The 20730-nt window shown below is 49.7% G+C and overlaps 2 protein-coding genes across 2 annotated transcripts; one reads left to right on the top strand and one right to left on the bottom strand.

Moving 5' to 3' along the window:
- Positions 1–4021: 4021 nt before the first annotated feature.
- CDV56_101773 (uncharacterized protein) lies at positions 4022–13075 on the top strand (the record flags this gene model as incomplete). Its single annotated transcript, XM_026755392.1, has 17 exons — positions 4022–4135; positions 4289–4535; positions 4603–4870; positions 4928–5018; positions 5187–5482; positions 5535–6022; positions 6181–6256; positions 6378–6803; positions 10419–10491; positions 10539–10958; positions 11012–11126; positions 11444–11637; positions 11706–11744; positions 11793–12037; positions 12350–12482; positions 12538–12748; positions 12831–13075. The coding sequence occupies 17 exons, from the start codon at positions 4022–4024 to the stop codon at positions 13073–13075; spliced, it is 3681 nt and encodes a 1226-aa protein (XP_026610428.1).
- Positions 13076–15828: 2753 nt separating this feature from the next.
- Positions 15829–17336, bottom strand: CDV56_101154 (uncharacterized protein; the record flags this gene model as incomplete). Its single annotated transcript, XM_026754773.1, has 4 exons — positions 15829–16104; positions 16155–16388; positions 16439–16614; positions 16682–17336. The coding sequence occupies 4 exons, from the start codon at positions 17334–17336 to the stop codon at positions 15829–15831; spliced, it is 1341 nt and encodes a 446-aa protein (XP_026610427.1).
- Positions 17337–20730: the final 3394 nt, after the last annotated feature.

Genomic DNA, 20730 nt, shown 5'->3' with positions numbered 1-20730 from the left:
TATCAGAAGACAAAGCGACAGATTAAAGAGCTTCAGCGAGCGCATGCGGAAGATCCAGATGTCATACTAGGGTGGTATGGATATCTACAGGTTCAGATTGAGGCGAAGGGAATACTAGACACGGATATATACAATATGGATGAAACTGGCTTCCGATCGGGCAGGGAAGGGTAGAGACAGTCTTTACTCGCTATCCGCATCAAGATACTACCCTTGCTGGCGGGTCAAGCAGGCAGTTGATCACCTCTGTAGAGTGTATATCCAAAGATGGATATGTGCTTCCTCCTATACTAATCATCCCTAGAGTGGTATACCTTCAAGATTGGTTCCAGAAGACTCAGATTCCTAGAGATTATATCATCCAGACATCTCCTTATGGCAATATCAGTGGAAAGATAGCCTACCACTGGATTCATCATTTTGATGCCTTTACGAAGAGGCGACAGCAAGGTCGATACCATCTCCTAATCATGGATCAACATAAGGCTCATCTAACCTACGAGCTGCTAAGATATTGTGAAGAACAGGAGATTCTTGTTATGCCACTTCCTGCTCATCTTACTCACTATCTTCAGCCTCTAGATTCTATTCCATTTCAGCAGCTAAAGAAGAATCATGCCTCCGCAGTCAATCAGCTATCTCAAATCGCCGGCCAGGAGTACGATAAGGTTCAATTTCTCTATAATATTCGCTATATCTGGGAGATGACATTCAAACCACCTATTATACAAGCGGGCTGGCGAGAGACTGGAATGCAGCCATGGAACTCCGAATACGTACTGAAAAAGATGGGATGGAATGGTGACGATTCTCTGAAGATATATAATGGGGAATCAGTCTTAGATAAACATCCTTCTGTGGCTTCTACTATGGCATCTCCAGTAGTACAAGCCACGGAAGGATGCCATCTAGGGACTGATACTGAAGGAATCAGCAAAGGAAGCTATCCAGGGACCCCTACAGCTTCGCGGACCCAGCTTATCCCTAAAACCCCTATCACCACTCATTCAACGCGTAAACTAGCTGAATCTATCCGTGCTGCTCAGCCTGATCTATCTCCTTTGATCCAATGATTATTCCGTGGCGCCCTATTCCAATCCGAATTGCTATCTCTTCATAAGAAGCGCTGGGAAGAGGAGCTTGCGGAGAAGCAGAAGCCTACCAGCGCGAAGAGATCTAAGGAGCGGGTTAAAATGGCATCTTTTATCTACGCCCAGGATGTCAAAGATCACCTAGATGCTCAAGAAGCAAAGGAAGTTGAAGATATCTGGCAGCAAACAAGAATTCGGCACGGAAGGGACCTCCAGGGACTGGTTGACGCGGTAGAAAGAGAACGCGTTTCTCCCTCCCCAACGCTCTATCTTTCAGAAGAACCCGTGTTTTGTAGTATCACCTGGATAGACGAATCTGTCAATATCGTTCAAAATTAAATTTAACCGCGTGTTTGGTTGATATCTACGTTTGAATAGCTTCAAATTCGATTTTTTTACGTTGAGGGGAAGCGTTGCGTTGAGCTGTAGCCGTGCTGGCCATACGTTGGTTAGTGTTTATCCTGTTTAGGTCTAGGGTGGTAGAGATGGGTGATGTGCTTGGTTGATGGTGAGTCTCCACTTCGTCGCCGGTAGACCACACTCCGCCCCCACCCTGTCCTCCCATGTTGCCTCAACAGTCGGTGCGTCCTGCCGGATGGTGCCCTTAGAGCGTGAAGGATCTCAATGGAAAGGCGGACCCAAGGCTCAAGCCAGCTCTGGCCTGTAAGGAAAGGCAATTAGCCGTCTCTAGTAAGCAGACCAACACGCCCGAAGGGCGGGTGGGGCTGCTTCACCTCAACGATAATTTTCATCTCAATGATAAAATTGAAGCTATTCAAGCTATTATACAACCTCGCCTTGCGAATCTATCCAAAACAACTGCTTAGAACCTTCATTATCCACCTGACTACCTTCCTGGCTAGGTAGAATCTCCGTATCTGCTTGCGGGGTTGAGATATTGCATTCTGAAGTTCGCATCTTCTTAAGCCGCCGAAGTTCTTGATGTCTTTCCTCCTCATTCCTATACTGAATACGGCGTTTGGCATTGTGTACAGTCAAAGGTCCTGTATATTGGATCCTTCTCTGTGATTTTCTTTTGAATTGAGGCTTTCGATGTTGAAGGTGGAGCTCTAGGTCCTTTCGAAGTTGGCCAGCTAATTCGGTTGTTTCTAAAGAGCTTTTAAACACGCGATCAAGACGTCGTACAGAGCTCTGATCAAGCTCTGGGCTATTGTCAATATAATCCTGTACTTTTCCAATACTTCGATGAAGCCCTCGTATTGTAGATGAAGGCGAGGAACTAGATGGCGGCGGCGGGGTAGTAAGAAAGTCGATTTCAGGCGTAGGGTCTCTAGCCTCGCGCAGAGGCCCTAAAATCTCTTCAGAATTGAATGGATAGATTCCTCGTTTTCTGAAGGCATCGCGAATTGTACGAGCTTTGAAGGTTTTCTCGCATACTGCAGGAATCTCTCGTAAAAAATCGCTTTTATCGTCAGTTTCCACACCTATCTGAGCAAGGTAATTGTTCCGCTGGCGATAGTAGTGTTTATACACCTGGAATGGCTGACCATCAAGCGGTTGAATAAGATGCGTCGTATGAGAAAGAAAGCAATAAGGAATTATATAGTTTTGACCGCAGAACTGAAGAAATTCATACGTTAGATGAGATCCGTGGCCATCAAAAAGTAGTAGACGGGGCTCATTTTTTCGCTGAAGACGATGTTTTGTATGGCAATCAAAATGATGAATCCAGTCAAGGCCAATTGAATCAGTAGAATAACCTTTAGGCGACACAGCTATACGGTATTCGCCAGGAATATCTGAATCGTACCATCGCTCCATGTGTACGACGCCTTTGAAGATGACATATGGCGGTATAGTAGACCCATCTGCAGCAACACATTCAATTGCAGAAACCAATTCTCCTACTTCTCCTGATGGATTGCCTCTTAAGGCCTGATTAGGCCTTGTTGTAACCACTTTTTGAGCCTTTCCTTGGCCTAATTGAAAGCCAGTTTCGTCAAAATTATAGATATTTCGAGGCGGAATCTGCGAGATGAACCCCTCTAAAACATCGTACCAATGTTGAATTAGACCAAGATCCTCTGCATTTAGGCGTTTTTTCTCCTTTGGTTTCTGCTTGACCAACGTGAATTCGTCTGGTAGGCGTTTAATAAAGCGATAGACCCAGGCGTTGCCAACTGTACGCGGTGCCTTGTTCTCCGTGCCTTCCGCATTCCGCTGAAGAATTGAATTCGCAGTACGTTTAATCATTGCAGGAGTAGGCGGAGTATGCAGAGAACCTAACTGTTGAATCCAACGAATTAGGGCCTTTTCTTGCGCATCGTCAAGCGCTTTCGCTGGAGTAGGACGTAAAGATCGAGTTGCTCGTCCCTTAAGACGTGCCCGAAGCCGCTGGTAAGGAACACTAAATTGACGCGATAACGCGCTGATATTCGGATTTTTGACGCGTCTAGCGGCTTCGCAGGTTTCAGACATGCGATCCTCAATTTCAGAATAAGAATCCAGCTTTATAGTGGTGAGTAGTAGGTCGAATATTATCGTTGAGGTGAAGGGGCGCTGCTGATAACACTTAGCTTAAAAATGGAAGTCCCTAGATGATCCAGCATGAGCGTGACCGAAAGTCACTTGAAAAATTGTGCAACGCGTAAAAGAAGCAAAAACCAAAAGCAAAAAAAAGGTGATAGCTTTCATCAGTCATCTGCATGACGCGACCAAGACTCACACGTTATTTCTCGCCTTTGTAGGGCCAGAAAACCTTGTGCCTACATTCATATTATACCCGCCTCATTGATCTAAGTCTATTCCTTGACCCCACATGGATTGTCTTGTGGTGCGACTCTCCCGGCTCTGAGGAAGATCCCTCTTCTCTTGGATCCCCTAACCCGCCGCCTCCCTGTGCAAGTAGTGAGCATGAGGATGAACCTGGGGCAACCTGTTTCATGGCGACCCGTGAGCCTGAGTCCGACATGGAGGATGGACTGTTGCCCAGCGACATCAATCTCTTCCCAGAGGATGCTGAGGATGTTGATCCCACTTCTGCGTATTCCTGGCGGATTAACCATCAAATAGGAGATCATAAGGTAAAAAGTCCGTCTGCTCCCGCACCCCCTCACCCTTTTTCTACTTACGTGGATGTTGACCGGCCGGTAGTCCAGGACTTTCTTGCCAAGTTGTCCATCCTGATTTCAACGCCCGCCAGGCTCTCGCAATGCTCCATAAGCGATATACAGTAGACTACGGCAGCTCGCACGGCTCAGACCCGCGATGAGTTCTATTCCATGTTCTTTCTCGACTATCTTGGCATCATTGGGCGTCCACTCCAGCCCCTGACACGGCCTAGTGAGCGGTTCTTTGACAATATCACCATTGGTTTCCGGTCCTGGCGTGCTCCGTATACGGCAAGCAGCTGCACCACCTCCTCCCATTTTCCCTTGAACATCGCACATTCCGGATTGCGTCGGCCGCGAGCCGGGACACCTGGTATCTCATGATGCATCTAATCATGCCACGGGTGGAGGAGCTCCCTGATTCCCGGCGTGAAGCCCAGGCGCGACAGGAGGCCGCCTCCCAGCGCAGTGCGCTGCAGGTGCATCACGCCGAGGCACCGGCCTCCTACATCAAGACAATCTCCCTGACCGGAAAGTTGCTGGGAGGGGGATCGAACCCTCCTGGCAGTTAGATGGACCCAGCACGCAAACAATCACGCTTAACAAATGGACCACCATTCAGCATGAATTCATGGCGTGGTGGGATGAACATGTGCAGGCCCATTCATACAATCCCTTCTGGACCAAGAACCAGCCGGCCTTCCACGCGTATGACTTTGGCGCCTACGTTTAGATCAAGGTGACGGATGAACTACAGTCCCTCAGTCAGGAGAGTCGCCTGGGCCCAGACTTCGAATCTGACTCTGGGTCTGACTCCCATTCCTCCCCGGCTCACCCCCTTCCGAACGCAGGGCCGGTGCCCCCACCTGATGGGATCCCTCTCTCCGGCCTCTATCCTCCTGGGCTGCAGGAGCTGCTGACGGAGCTGGAACATAAATAAATCCTGGACCACATTGGGTACGTTTCGTACGCCCTGCCCCGCACGGAGGGGGAGAGCATTCCAGCCCGGATTCGACCCCGGCAGACCCGACTGCTGGAGCAACCGGCGGGCCAGCGCAGCCCCCAGGACCCGTCCGTGTCAAAGTCATTTGCTCAGGAGCGGCGGCGGATTGAGCAGGAGATTACAACGCACGAGGTGGCATACCGGATGGAGCAGGTGCTCTCCATGGATGTGAGTGAGCTCCTCCCAGCGCACCGCCAGTTCCGCACGGTGGTGCAGCCGATTTTCCAGCTGATGCAGTTCTTCCTCCGGAAAAGCCAGTCGTATCTGCACCTCCTCTGGCTGTTTCGGCCGGCGGTCTTCCCTGGGGTGTTGGGGGCGTTTGCGCAGATGGTGGAAGTGGTCACGGACGAGATGCTCGGACGATTTCAGTCCCGCGGATCATGCGGTCTTGGGTTGGCCCTATCAGAAGGAATGGCGGTGCTGGACGGCTGGGACTGTACTGCTTCACTGGGACGGCCATGGCGCTGATGCTGTCCATGCTGCGTCCCCTGGGGACAATGGACAGCCTTGTGCACGGTGGGTGGCCGTATGTGCCGCCACAGCTGCTCGGCCTCCGGACGGGGGATGGAATCCTGCACCACGGCCGGTGGCCGCGCAGCCATACTGGACGGCCGATCCTGCTCCACGCGGCAGGACTGGCGTTGCATTACGGAGCGGATGTGGCGATGGCGCGGCACAGTCTTCTGTGGTTCCAGGAATTCAGCATCGGGGCATCCAGGGACCGCACGGGGCGACGGAGTTTCTTAAGGAAGTTTTCTGGGACTTGTGGATCCCCCAGAGCGGGAGTTTGTCCGGCATCAGCTGCTCCCTCGGCTGCCCCAGGGACGGTGTCCCTGACCCAGCAGCACTGGGGGCTGGTGAGCAGCAGGCAGTGATTACATCCTGGGCGGAGTGTCCAAACCCATTTTTCTAGCAGTATGGCTTCTCCCTGGTGTCTTCTTGCACCTCCCTCCTCCCCCCCGCCCTTCTTTCACTCTTTCCATGACGGTGGACTGACCTCTCTAGATCCTATCAGACCCTCCTCCCACTCGTGGGAACGTCAGCAGAGCTACAGGTGCGGGTGACTCACCAAGGGCGGCAGGATTTCGCGCGTGAGCTGTACCATGGACAATCGGGGCGCGGCAGGCGTGGTCGTCCGTGCACTCCACATGGTTCACCGTGCTGCACACGGCATTCCAGTTGATCTCCACTAAGGTCGTGACGGCTGGGCAGCCTCAAACCGGCGGCGATCGAAGCAGCGGACCGGGCAGGGCGGCCGGTGAAACGGCAGGTGATGGGCTCAGGGTGCGCGATTCCGTTCCAACAGGTTTGGGGGATTTTCCGGGAGAAATTCGCGCAGCAGATGCGGATGTTCGAGCGAGGGAACCGGCAGGTGCTGGAGGACTACCAGGTGGCGCTTAACTGCCGGGAGGCGATGGGGGATCCGCTCTGGGATGTGCTGCTGCTGTTGGTGCTACTAGACGGCTCTCGCAGACCTGGTCGGCGTCTCACGTATGGCCGCCACCACCCCCAAGTCCGGGCACCGCTTCGGCCTCGCCGGTCTCCCCTAGACGTCCAACCTGGATGGTCTGGGTATCGTTCGGTCCGTCCCGTCGAGCTGCATCGTGGCGGATTGCAGACCCCGCCCATCCCCCTTCCGTAAGTCCTGAAAACATTCGCTCTGAATTCATCTTCTTTCGCAGTTTGACGCCTTGAATCTCTTTATTGCAGCGTTTACTATTTTATGTACTGATTTGAAATGCAGGAACAGGGTCAAGTCTTCCCACCGCGCGTCATTGGGTCAGGCAGCAACAGCTCAAGAATGTTGTGCGAAGAGGAGGTACTTCCCCCGAATCAACTGAGGAATAAAACTAATTACTCTGAGTTGCAGTGTATTCCATGGCTACCACCCCTGCTCGATTCATCTTCTGCCAATCTCTTCCCTTCCTCAGCTATGCCCTTACCTTCGCTAGCCACTGCTGCCTCTCCTCGCGCCCCATACTATACTGAAGGACATGAGAGACCTAACACTGACCCCAATCTCTGTCCATTCTGTCAGATACCCAGCGAGCTTACTACTTCTGTCCGCTATGGATAGTCCATTCCTTCTACATTCAAGGACTAAGAGGCCTTACTTAGCTGCATCAACTTCGGTCACCTTAGACATGAGCATTGTGAAACAGGGACTTTCCTGGAGCCAACAGCTGACGAGCAGTCGGGGTGGCCTATTCTTGATGATCATTCACAAAGCAACACACATGTCCTACTGACTCTTGAAGAGCCTTCTAAATCCCCGTCATGTAATCCTGCAATTCATAGTGACATGATCCACAGTTATATGACTTGATCAAACATAATTCATATTAGCGTTATCCATAAATCCAGTAAAGAAAATTTGACCATCGATCAGTGGTTTCATAGTTATTGGGCAGAGATGATATTCTTACCATTATTTGAACTCATCTTATACACTAACCCATTTGTTTCTTTAACTGCTAATGGTTTATATCTCATATGATAATCTCAATATGTATGATAATTTCTAAGCCAAAGTAGATATGGCTATATAGTCAATTAATTGAGTCTGACATGATTCTATGAATCAAATGATGAAGAACTTGTTAAATTCCTTTTGTATAATAGCCTATTACTATCATTGTAGAGTACAAGTGTATGGCTCAAAGTTTAAGTAAATGTTTGACACAAAAGGCCTCTCGCGTCACATTGAAGTGCCTGACCAGCATTGATCGGCAACTGAAGCTAATTTCGGTCCACAAGAAATGGCATTAATTAAGTCACTTCGTCAAAGTTGGGCTGCTGACGAAGATTTAATGGTCATCCAAGATGCCTAGATTTCGACAACCACATCATGGTCGGAGAGGTGGAGCTGCAGTGCGCTCTCTCCCTAGATAACTTACCCAATCTTCGTGACGCCGGAGGAACAGCGAGCTTTCAAATTGGTAGAAGTGGATATACGAATCGCCAAAGTCGTGTCATGGTATTCTTGGGCATTCCGGATAGGAGCTTCAAAAGGGAAATTGGTTGGTTTCTTAAGCCGAGCAAATAATTGATATCTATTGACTTAAGAAAATAATGGAAGGATTTGGTCTCAATTCTATGCCTTCACCCGACCGATTGAGAGGTGCTAATCTTGTTCAGGCTCAAAGGGTTTGAGCCCTGATATGATCAAAAGATGTTAAGCTTATCTCCCTGGAATCTCTCTAGACATAATCATTTAGAGGCGCTACTGGCAATTTCAGCAGGATTAGGTGGCTTTTAAAGCAAAGTGAAGCAACAGGAATCAATACAAAAGGGCAAAAGAAGCTGGCCCGAGCCAGATGTTTCCCCATGTACTGTGTTGCAGTGCATAATACACTGAACATCTGCATGGAGTACTTCGGGATAAACCGCAAGAATCAAACCGAAGGCGAGGGCGTGCTCTCGTAGCCCTTTTATGACCATATTGAACGATTAGGGGCCTCAGGATCAATATCTGCGTGCCAATCCGCGTCATGCTTGACTAAGTCTGGATACCACTCCTATAGGATTTTGCTACCAGTCCAGTCATGCCCTCTTCTGAAAGCCTCCCTGACAGCAGACAGAAAGACGCTCAGACTCATGGCCCTACTAATCACATAATGAAGGTCATTCTCGACCAAACGTCCTCAGCAGAATAATAATAGGCCAGGTAATTCGGCTCGTAAGGCACTGAAACTGTAAGGTCTGGTGAAGCTTCATTGCCACTAAAAATTTGCATGTCAGCCTCCAGCAGCACCAGATGAAGACCCCAAAGCAGCATGATTCCACTATCACTTTGTTTCACTGTCCTTACGCAGTTTCCAATTCTCCCATCACGTACAGCGGCGCCAGAAATACCTTTAATCTTGCCCACTGGCTGGTGAATAACTCCCAATGGGACATCAACCTGAAACGTTGTAAAGGCCAATGTGAGATCGCAGCCGAGCGACAAGAGCTTCACTCTGACTTGTGGCAAATTTTTTTCCCCATGTCAATCTGCGTTGACCTCACTTATCTGGATTTAAAGTTCCCGCAATATACAGGACATTAACAGTTCCTTCGATTCCCAACCACGGCGCTAAGCGATATTGGCTTAACTAGGTCCCCATTTCTGATATTTCACGTGCCTGATAGAGTCGAGATTGTCCACAGTCCTTCATTTTGGGGAGATGGCATCCGTCTGCATTTGCAGCCATGTCAGGTGAAGCACCGCAGTAGAGAGAATTTGGCACAATGGCCGTACTATTGTGAGAGTGCGGCGAATACTTTCAGGGCAGTACTTGATTAGCTACGTGAGAGAAGAGGTGCTGGGGAGTACATTGCATGTAATGCACAGGAAAGATACATAGGACCTTACAGCCCCTTAACCCATACAAAGCCCCCCATGGATGCTGTCATGTCAAGCACGAAACAACTAAAATAAAAAACATGGCCTCTCTCGAATGCCGTATGGCTATCACTTCCTTTTCTTGTTACCTCTGGTGTCGAACGAAGTCGCCTACTCCAACAGCCGGATATGACCCGCAGCCTTACGAATATCCACGGGAGATAGCCATCCACACCCCGCCCGCTTCCGAAGATGAAGAAAGAACGGCATCCCAGGAGCTCCAAATTATACAATTCGATCCATTCAAGAATCATCCCCGGACTCGGCCAAATACTGAGAGATGGAAGAAAGAGCTCGATGACCTTATTGGACAGGTGTGTGATATCAACAACTTGGAATTGAGGCGGAAAGAGCTGGGACTCGGGGATAACCAAGCAGTCATAACTAGCCTAATAAAAGGGGTTTCGTCGTTCACTGATAATCACCCTAACACAAATGGATGTTTGCTTTCAGATTCCAGCCTTCTTTGCACTCTTTCTGACTATGCTCAATTCACAAAGAAGTCCACAGATGTGCTCTCATGCCTGGCACATTTCCGGGATCTTGTTTTTGTGTCATTCTGCGACGTCGTTCTTGGGTCTGGCGAAGAAAAAGACAAAGTCCACGGCACAATGCGACAGTACATTTCAGACTCGAGCGGGCAAAATCTTGATAAAATCATATTTGGTTCCTGATGGTTCAATAGATGCATCGCGAATCTATCTAAAACATACTGGGGCTTATGCACGTGACTTTGGTTCCGCTCAAGTGGGGCAAGAAGGCAGATCTGCTTCTTTGACGCTAGACCGGATTTGATCAATATCGGGCAACTACCAAAAGTTCTCTAAGAGTGGAGGGGTCGTGGAATTCTCTCTAAGATCCTTCTCTAGGGGGCTGACAGGCGTCGGTAAGACGTTTACAGTTGAAGCAATAGCAGAGTGGTTCAAGCTCCCTCTTTACTCGGTAAGAAATCAGTGCCGATCTCAATTATTATCAACTAAGGCGTCTAGATATCGGCCGGTGAATTGATCGTCGATCATGGGGACCTCTACGCGCTGGAATACCAGCTTGATATGATATTCAAGGTGGCGAAGCATTTTAATGCAGTTATCCTCTTCGACGAGGCTGATGCGTTTATGGAACGGCGCACCTCTTACCTTGATGCCTATAATCGTCTTCTGACCGTTCTTCTTCGGAAATTGGAATACTACGAGGGCATCCTTTTTCTCACATCAAATCGCGCCATTGAGTTTGACGATGCGGTTCTGAGCCGAATCCATCTTAAGATCAAATACGAAGATCTGACAGAAGAATCTCGCAAGGAGGTCTGGAGACATTTCACCTCCAAAGCTTGTACACCAAAAGGTCCCAGCATCATCAATGATGATGACCTTTGCCGTTTGGGGCACATTGCTTTGAATGGACGAGAGGTAAGAAGACAGTCACACGCATCTAATCTCACCTAGTAACCAAGGCAAATTAGATCAAAAATCTTACTTCCATCGCGCACGCACTGGCTACCGTTGACAGGAAACAAATGAGTTATGAACACCTGGAATTGGCGGCAAAGTCGACCGAGAAATTTGAGACTGAGTTTAGTAAGCCAGCGCATCTGGATATGTACACATAGTTGTCGTGCAGATTAATTTGTAAGCAAATCTGGTCATTGACGAAAGAGTTGGTCGCCTCCGCAGGGGGGGTTGGTTGCCCTCCTCCGGCATGCATTTCAAATTCATCAATTTTTCAAGGTAACTGGACTTCAAGGAAGAATCTCAATGAACTTTGTAGCTGTATTGCGATCGATGTTGACATTCGCGTTGATGGTCGGTTCAAATTCGAAGACCAAGGGTGCAACTTGTTCTTCCTTTTCCGCATCTGCATGTTCCCGTTCTTCTGCTAATAGTCGGACGCCCAGTCGATCACCTCAATGTCTGTGTTCATCCTCATGGGGATCATAATGCCGTCCCCATGCTGGTGATTTTGTGCGTGATCATGCTCATGTTCCCCAAGAGGATCGAGCCCAAGGTTGAGTCGATGTTCGTGTCCAGCATCACGTCGGGCTCCGGGTCCCTTATCACGCTTGAGCCCCCTGACGTCCACATGGCCGCGGTGTCAAAGCCGAGAGGGTACATGACGTCGAGTCCCTCTCCATGACCGCCTTGACGTTCCACACTCAGGAACGTCAACAAGATGAGGCCATGACCCTCTCCTGCGGCGTGAGCATGACTTGGTCGATCTCCTCGACCATTGACGTCATGCCCTAGTTCCACTCCCAGGCGCAAGGATTTGCGAATGAGATCCCGCTGTCGGCCACGATGAACACTATCCTCCCGGATCTGCCGCTGAGCGAGTTCAAGCTCGGACTCGGGGTGCTGAAGCCGGACGAGAGGTTGCCCAAGAAGATGTACGCTGATGTCGTGGCCGTTGGCAAGGACGAGGACTGGGTCTTGAACCATTGGCTGCTCAAGGACGTGATCATGGAGCCAGTGCCGCCCAGCGTCAGGAACAGGTCCGTGACCGGGCGCGGAACACGACAGTCACCATCTCCAACACCGGCGGCGGCGCCAACATGAACCCATTCGCGAGTATGAACACGAAGCAGTTCACGAACGAGGGCGAGAAGCAGGGTCCGGGCGTCAACTTCCTCTAGGTCGTGTCATCATGATGAATGGGATGACGGGCGCCATGCGTTCTGGTTTTGAACTTGATCCTCGAGTTGCTCTTGGACTTCGTGCAGCAGCATCTGATGTTCGCGTTGAAAAGGAGAAGCTCACGCCTACGAATAAGCTACATCATGATGAACCCGTTCATGCGCATGCAGTGCGAGATGGTCGCCCAAGACCTCGCTCGATACCACGAAGCTGGTCACGATCGACACCGACATCAAAAACTCGTGCGCGGAGCTGACCATGGACATGCTCCAAGAATCTGCAGAGGATCGCGGAACCGATCACGTATCCGAACGTCCCTAGGTACATGACGATGATCGCGACCATGAGCTCGATCAAGTGCTTGTGCGTGGGGATCAGCCCCTACAAGAACGGGGTCCTGCCCACGTTCGCCGGCGTGATGTCGTACTCGCCTCTGACCTGCATCGGCTGCACGCCCTCGGTCCAGGTCCTGAGCCAGGTCATGTCGCTGGTGGCGGTCGTGATCGAGCAGGCGTTTATGCGCGAGAGCAGGAACACGGACACCATGATTTCGACCAGTACACGGCCAGGTTCGCGATGATGCTCAGGTGCTCGTACTCATGTCGTTAACGCCTCGCCCGTGATCACGTCCAACACCGCGACGAGGGTCAGAGCCGCGTCCATCTTCTCGAAGTGGGCCGGAGCACGGCCTCGGGCTTCAACCTGTTCGAGAACCAGATGCAGCCGACCGCGCCCAAGAACCCCTTCTTGTCTGTGATCAACGAGACGAACAGGGCCGGCGACGTGCGCACCAGCACGGGCCCGAACCTGAACGCGGAGTCATCGCAGGGCCCGCCTATGGTCACAAGGAGGAGCACAATCGGCCAGACGTGCTCAACAGCATCATCAGACCTTAAATGAGATACTGACCGGCTACAAGGACATCCAAAGCATCCTAAGCAAGCTCTTGATCAGGCAGGCGAAGACGTACGCACTGTTGCATTTGTAAAGGCCTTGCACCCATAGACCTTTAGATGTGCTTGCTGAGGCTTCCGATCCTCTACCACAACCCCTTCACTGTGCGCAATATAGGTATGAAATCTATCAATTGGAGCCTTCCAGTTGGCTTGATAATGAGGTGTCCGGTTGAATAGGTATACTGCTGCTCGTACAATCTCTGGCCATAGAAATGCAGGCAGTTTTGCACCTTCCCGCATGGCCCGAGCCTTGTCCTTTATTACACCCCCTGAGCGTTCTGCTCCTCCATTTTATGACTGTGTGTTGGGAGCAGAAGGCTCAACCTTAATGCCTTTAGAGCAAATAAATGCACAGACTTGAGGCTTTCGGGTAACGATCTCATTGTCGCATTCAATGATTCTCGGTGTGATGTTGTATTGATGCTTTAGAGTCCTAAATAGGTCCTCTGATGCCTTAATAATCATGTCTGAAGTCCGGTCCTGTAGATAGTAATCCCACACAAGCCCAGACCACCTGTCTGTAACCAGCATGAGGCTTCGAAAGTCTTGATATCCTTTCTCAAAGTCGTGAAAGTCAATCGCTAGTTGTAATCCAGGTCCTTCCTCGATATCTCTCGGAGTCCTCCTAACCTGCCGTTTCATTTTAGCAATTCCATAAGCATCACATTCCACCGTTGTTGGCCCACGGATTCTAGCACCTTTTGAAGCGTTGACTAGGTGCTCTATTGCTTGAGGACCTGGGTGCCCTAGGCGAAGGTGCCACCTTTAAGCATCTGCTAGCACTGAATTTCGAATTTAATAGGAAGGCCTAGTCGTGGTGAAACTTGCGTATCCTTCCGGCTGATATTCAATGACAAATTGATCATGTCGGTCCTCGAGGTAGGCAATTGGGATCCCTTCCTTTGTTCGAATGACATTCTGACCCAGCTGATTATCCCACCAAAGATTCATTTGGTGTAACTTCCTTAGTGACACCAGATTGCATACCATATTTGGGTAATAGGCAACATCATCGAGGAGTAGCACTGCTTGTCTCCCTCTTAGTGATGAGTTGACTGTAATGTTAACATTGCCATATCCCTGAATGGGAACTTTTGAGTCCCCTGCCCATATAAAGTCTCCTGGTGGTGCTGTTTAAAAACTTTCGAATCAGGATAGCTTATTGAAGATATGAATTATGGTCCCTGAATCAAGGATTGCAGAGTTATTTAATGGGTATGTTGATGGAAGCAAGGCAAAAGAAGCTGGCATTCTTCCAACCTCTCGTACTAGTCACTCGTCTTGATTGTATGCCTTCTTCTCCTCTTCCACCTGTTTTGCAAAGCTTTGATCATCCTTCAAGGATAGATTTACTAGCCTTCTAATAGCAGGACGCTCCTTGAATCCTTCTGAGGCCTTATTAGGAAATAAATAGAAGCATTCCTTCCAATCATGAAGTTGTCCACAAGCTCGGCAGGACCTTGTTAGTCTTAATGATCCCGGGTCATTCCTTTTGAACTCCTGCAGTGATCCATGATCTTCAGTACTCCGCTTTCGCTTTTAGGACCTCCTTGTTGGTGCGGGTGCCTTATCTTCATCACTATCTCTGCCATAAGCTCCAGAGATAGAGGCATTACTACCTTTGCCATAAGCTCCAAAGGTAGGACTGAATGATCCCTTAGCAATTTTACTTTGGGAGGTTCCCATTTAATTCATGCTATCACGGAAGTCCTGCGCAACTAATCTAAAGGATAAACTTCCTTCTTGAATGTCCTGCTTCTTATTTATCCAATAAGATTCTACCTAATGAGGGTTCAAAGGTCATACAGCGGTTAGAAAGTCTTTAATCTAATCACCTAGAGAATTAGCAACTGCAATCTTTGCTTTCATGGCTTTCTGTATAGCCAATTCCCAATTGTTTATCCAAGCATGGATATCCTTTGATCATGGAGTCTTGATGGCCTTCTGGTAGGCCTCTCAAGCCAGTTCCTTGACTCTAAACTCATCAATCCCAACGTTCTTCTTTAGATTGTCATACCAATCCTTTAAAGATTCAGATGGAATGCAGCAGAATTCATAGACCTATGGTGATACAGTCTTCTGAATCCACTCCCTAATCTTGTTCAACTCCACTTTCTGTTTATTATTTTCCTCCAAATTGACTCGATAGATTGTCCAAGCCAGTTGATGCTCTGCCTGGGATAGTTGGGGTCCTGTGGAGGTACTCCGGGTGCTGTTGGCGGGTGGAGGAAGATAATCCGCCGCATTGGGCATTCCAGGCTTTGATAACTCTGCTCCATCGCCAGTAATGATATCCCAAATATCCTTGCCTCTAGCTAGACCTTCAAATTGGGTCTGCCACTGCATCCAGTCCTCCTGGGTGTTGAGTCGTATGGTTATATCTTGGGCGGTTGTCATGTTAAAGAGGGATTCGGATTACGGTAGGGCAAATCGTTTTATAGGTAGGATTTGGATTGAGTAATGATAGTAATAATAGATATAGAGATAGACAGGTATCTTTTAGAGCGAATGAGACTCTTAATTGTTAGAATTACTGTGGTAATCCTTTTTTGGATGGGATCATTCTGTGTATTCGTATCTCACACAAGAGGTTGTATCTTGTATGTGTGTGCCTAACCGCTCCTTTGGGAGCGAAGGCACTATATCTGCAGCTTCGCTAGAATATTTCACATGATGTCCTAATATGGACTAGCTCATTTTGACAGTTGTCCTTGGGGAAAGTTAGATCGCCCGACACAGCGCTTGCCTTCCTTTGCAGCCACCACCCGCTCCTCCAGGGTGGCTGGTTGAGGACAATAGCCACAGCAGTCACTCATAACATCCACCACGCTGCCGAAGAAAGCGGGATGGCGGTGCAGGTTTACCCCACGGCCTTCTGGTCGGTTCCATTCCGTATTGAGGAGCTGATCTTGATTATAGAGACATTTTTCAATCTTCTTGGCATTGAACTCGATGCCGTACGGGATTGTCTAAACTTCGATTAGTGTCATTGAATCTGCGCAACCATCAGGAGACACACGCAGGTGTGGTATTCTGACGCTTCATCCTCTTCGACGCAATCTGCGATCTCATCGTTGTGATCATCTTTCAGACACTCCTCCAGAGGCGTTGCGGAAATGTAGTTGTTGGGTCGACCCCGTCCCTGGCGTCTTTTACGCAAATATGCTTGCCGATCGGAGGGCTTCGGCAGTTTCTCCAGGACCAGCAAACGAGCTAGGCCAAACGTTCGTGCGAAGTTTCGTTCAAAGATCATCTATGTTTGAATTAGTGGGAGATAGCAGACAAAAGGGCGATTGCTCGTACTGGGTCGACCCGGGAACGGTCAAGGTCTGGCCAAAATATTTCGAAGCCCCTACGGGAGTACTTTGACAGGCGGCTTTCATAGGATGGCGAGCGTCTTGACAGATCTATATTGTTAATCTGGGTGATGTAGGCTCCGACTGCTCGCGGAGCGAGGTACACCTGACGCCCGTTGTATGCTGTACATGAACAATCAACATCGAATCCTGTCAGGATTTCTGCAACAGATCTATAGAGACGAAGCACTAATAGTAATGGCATGTTTGGTCCGAACGGTAGTTGTCTCCGGTAAAATTGAGCTCCTGACGGATGCTTTAATTTGCTTAATCTTCTCCATTGCCTGCTCCTCAGATAGACCGTAAAGAAAAAGATCGACGTCGGACGCAGGTGCAAACTTTTCATGGTAGAATTGACGAAGACCGCGCTTTGAATGAGCGTACTTTTCTGGAATCGGTAGCAGTGAGGTAGCTACCGCACTCCCTGCGGCGACAACGTTATTCCAGTCGAGATTGCTGAGGGAGCCCTCGCAGAAGATCGAGAAATTTGTTTGGAACTCCTTGAGGCTAGCGACCACCGCGGGGGAGCCATCCGGTCTGCGGTCCTCATCTTTAAGGACCATCATATACTTAGACTTAATCTCTTGTGATTCTGCTGAAAGGTCACGAGCGCGGACTTTCAGGTTCACGGAGCCGCTAGCGTCAAACAGTGGCACAATGTTCATGAAATTGTCCTTGGTGGCCGGATGGCCTGGCAGCTGGGCGAAAGTCCTGCGCATCATGGCATCATAGTCGTTGTAAGGCCCCATCAGATCTGAAATCGGTTTGTTGGGCCGGGATTGGATGTATGGGACGAAGTCCGCGTGCCTGGCAGGAACCGGTGGAAGGACGTGTTCTTGGGTCATGGTGCCCTCGGTTGATAGAGGAAGTGGCGCGAGTTAACGGTGGATTTATCTGTGGCAATGTCAGCTTTAGAAAGCTGGAGCTAATCCGAATGACTTGGGAAAATATATCGGTCTTAAATACTGTCTGGAGACAGATCATTGCGATTGGCAGAGATTTATTCAAATTCAATCGAGAAAAGCACTTGAGGCACCAACGATGTCGCCAACTATGCAGATTGGAGCCTCCAACAAAGCCCTGGCTAGCAACTGAGTTGCTAGACGATGGACGACCGGAATATCTCCACGCGGCTGTTGCCTATCGGCGAAGCGTTCGTTTACGGGCAGATTTCATTGGCTCTGAAGGATTATCGATGAATACATGGAAGAGCCGACCGAAGACGGGTGCCTTTGAAAAAAGGTTGCATGCGATACACGGTCATTTATACGTCTCACATCTTGAGAATCTGCTTCAAAGTCAGCAATATGATTGCGCTTATGAAGCTATCCACGGCTGGGAGGTCTCCATGAATCCTTCCTTGATGGAATTGAGGATCATTCCGAGCAAGTCCATTGCTCTGTCTAAAGTCTATCGATGCCAAGGGCAACTAAGGGAAGCAGAAGAGGTACTTCAGAGTTGCCACAATACCCTGCTTGCAGGTGATGTAGCTCGCGATCAGGTCCTCTGCGGTCTGGCAGATACACACTGCGACTTGGGGGAACCGCGACACGCTAGTTTTCTCCTACAAGCCGAAATACAAGAATTCTCTAGGAGAGGGAAGCCGACCAGAGCCTTCCGCCGACTTCTCGTGTCATCGCTTGATTTCAAGATACTGCAAGGTCGGTATGAAGATCATTGGACCTATACATACATTACATAATAAAAGGCTTAGATTCTGTTCCTTCAGCCGCGTCAAAGCCAATGTACTCCATCTCTTCATCCTCTGACCTTTCGATATCGACCCACGCGTGCTGGTAAATAGGAGATCTAACAAGCCATCGCCCGATTCCGGAAAGCCCTGCACGGGCTCACCCGGTTCTACATAGCCCTCCATATTGTTCTTGCCATCATCGCCAGGCCGCGACATGGTGGTGCATCGCCCGGGCCAGTCTATGATCACCACAAGCACAAGCTTGACGCCATTATCGGGCAAAACGGAAGGGCTCGCGAAACTCAGACTTGTTACCGTTGCCATAGGGGGGAGTCGAAAGGTGATAACTGTCTTACGTAGCACGCCGCCAGCGCCATCTTTCTTTCCGTCCCTGACGATATCACAGTACGGAATTGCATTACGAGAGGCTGAAAATTTTATCCAAGAGGTAAATAAGCCTCGCGTGCGCAATTAATGCCATGGAAATCCTGTAGCGTCAGACAATCGACGTACTGTATGCAGCAGAACTTCCGTCGCAAGGGTTTGTTGCGACACTTAGTGTTTAATCTTATTCGGCTATGCCACCAGATCAGGGACCAATCATATGAATTAGCTTACGTGTAGCCCAATATCGCTACAACAGTAACATACATACGAAAATGTGGCTAAGTGTGGTAATCCGCAAGTGCAGGTATCATGTGCGGGATCAGCAGATATCAACGAGGAGAAACAAACAGTGTAAACAGGACTGCTATCTCCACGTGACCTTCCTTATCATGCCTCCCGACTCCTATTCCGCCGAGCCGTCACATATATAGAGATGGAAGGGACAGAATGTGGTTAGAGCCTAATGTAAACGTGACCAGAGAGGGATTACCGCGAGTAACTGAGCTGGCAAGGTGTCGGATATGGAGGTGCAGCAAGAAGGATCATTGGATATGCGGCCGGGATAACTGCTGTCGATGCGGTGCTGGCATAGCGGGGCCATCGTGGGCAAAAGGTCACCATTAGGAGGAGGTGCAGGAGGGGTAAAGACGGGTAATATACCGCAATATGCTTCCATCAGCAAAAGAAGGACCACTCATATGGGAAGGAGTAGGTTGCGATAGACAACGTTGAGCGTTGGTTCGTCTTGCTCCCAAGGGTTCCGGAGGATGCGGATGTCAGCTCCACGCCGGACGCGAGAGAGGCTGGTGTACAGCTGGCCATGTGCAAATACTGGCATGGTGAGGTCGAGCATGACGCGGTCCAGTGTCAGGCCCTGACAACTGTTGAAAGTGGTGGCGTATGCCAGCCGGAGTGGGAACTGGCGACGCTGGACGGTCCAATTCGCATGATGCGGTCGGAATTCAAAGGTGATGCGAGGGAGGCAGAAGATCTGCGTCTCCTCACCGGTAGTTTGAGATGTCAGTAACTGATTATGTTGCAAGAGACGCACCTGGACGACATTAATAAGTAAGTTGACTACCTGCACCCTCACATTCTTGACCAGGCCCTTTTCAATGGATAGGTTCCGCATGATGCTCGTGATGCAGCCGACTTTAAGAGAAATGTTATGTGGAGGGACGCCAGGCTCATGTAACATGGCAAGAAGATCAGCTTCTGCACCGGTCGGTAGGTGGAAGCTGGACTCGTCCATTCCTTAATCGTATCATGACTGTAGTAAGCGGCTTCGTTGTAGTTAGTATACTAATCAGACATCAGCAGAGAGGGAGGGTTTACTGGCAGGCGCTGACAGGGAGTCCAGCAGCAGTTGGTTGAACACATCTACCCGCGCGTTGAAGGGGCTCAGGAATGCTCGGCAGACAGCATCAGGGAAGGTAGCAAGGGAGTCATCAAGAAATAGGAATCTTGCAGCACCGTCCATAATTTCAAGATGCTGCAGATGTCGCACTAGCACAGTAGCCTCAAATGGCGCCACGCCATCACCGAGCTGGTCCACCCAGGTGGCGTAAGCCATATGCCCTGCATACCGGATCGGAATGGTCAGACGCAGGATGTCGAAGTGGTCCCAGAGATATGAGGAGTGAATAGAGTTGTTTAGCGTGGCAGATGGGCCAGAGCTGCCACGGATGACAGGTGCCACTTGGCGGAAGTCACCCAGTCTAACAAAGGTCTTTCCACCAAAGGGAAGCTGGTTATCCATAATGTGTTGGAGTAGCTGGTTTGCGCACTCCAGCACAGCCTTTTTCGCCATTGGTAGCTCTTCTCAGATGATCAGTTGAGTACGACAGAGTAGTTCTGCACGCGCACCATATGGACTAATCTTTGATTCTAAACCCTCGTCACTGTCCTGCACAGGAATACCGAAGGCAGAGTGGGCAGTCCTACCGCGCTCATAATGGATGACACTGAGCGCAGTCGTGCCTGTGACACAGACAACGCCACCATCGCCACGGACTTGGTCACAGAGGGCAGCCATCAGAAAGGTCTTGGCCCGCCCAGTGCGGCCGTTGACAAAGCAGCAGGCTGCACCATGTCGATCCTCCTGGCCCAGGATGCGCTCAAAGATGCGTCGCTGGTCACTGTTCATCCTCGCACGGGCC

Source organism: Aspergillus thermomutatus (genome assembly GCF_002237265.1).
Source record: "Aspergillus thermomutatus strain HMR AF 39 chromosome Unknown NODE_316, whole genome shotgun sequence".
Taxonomy (NCBI): Eukaryota; Fungi; Ascomycota; class Eurotiomycetes; order Eurotiales; family Aspergillaceae; genus Aspergillus; species Aspergillus thermomutatus.
This window is presented reverse-complemented; position numbering and strand designations above follow the sequence as displayed.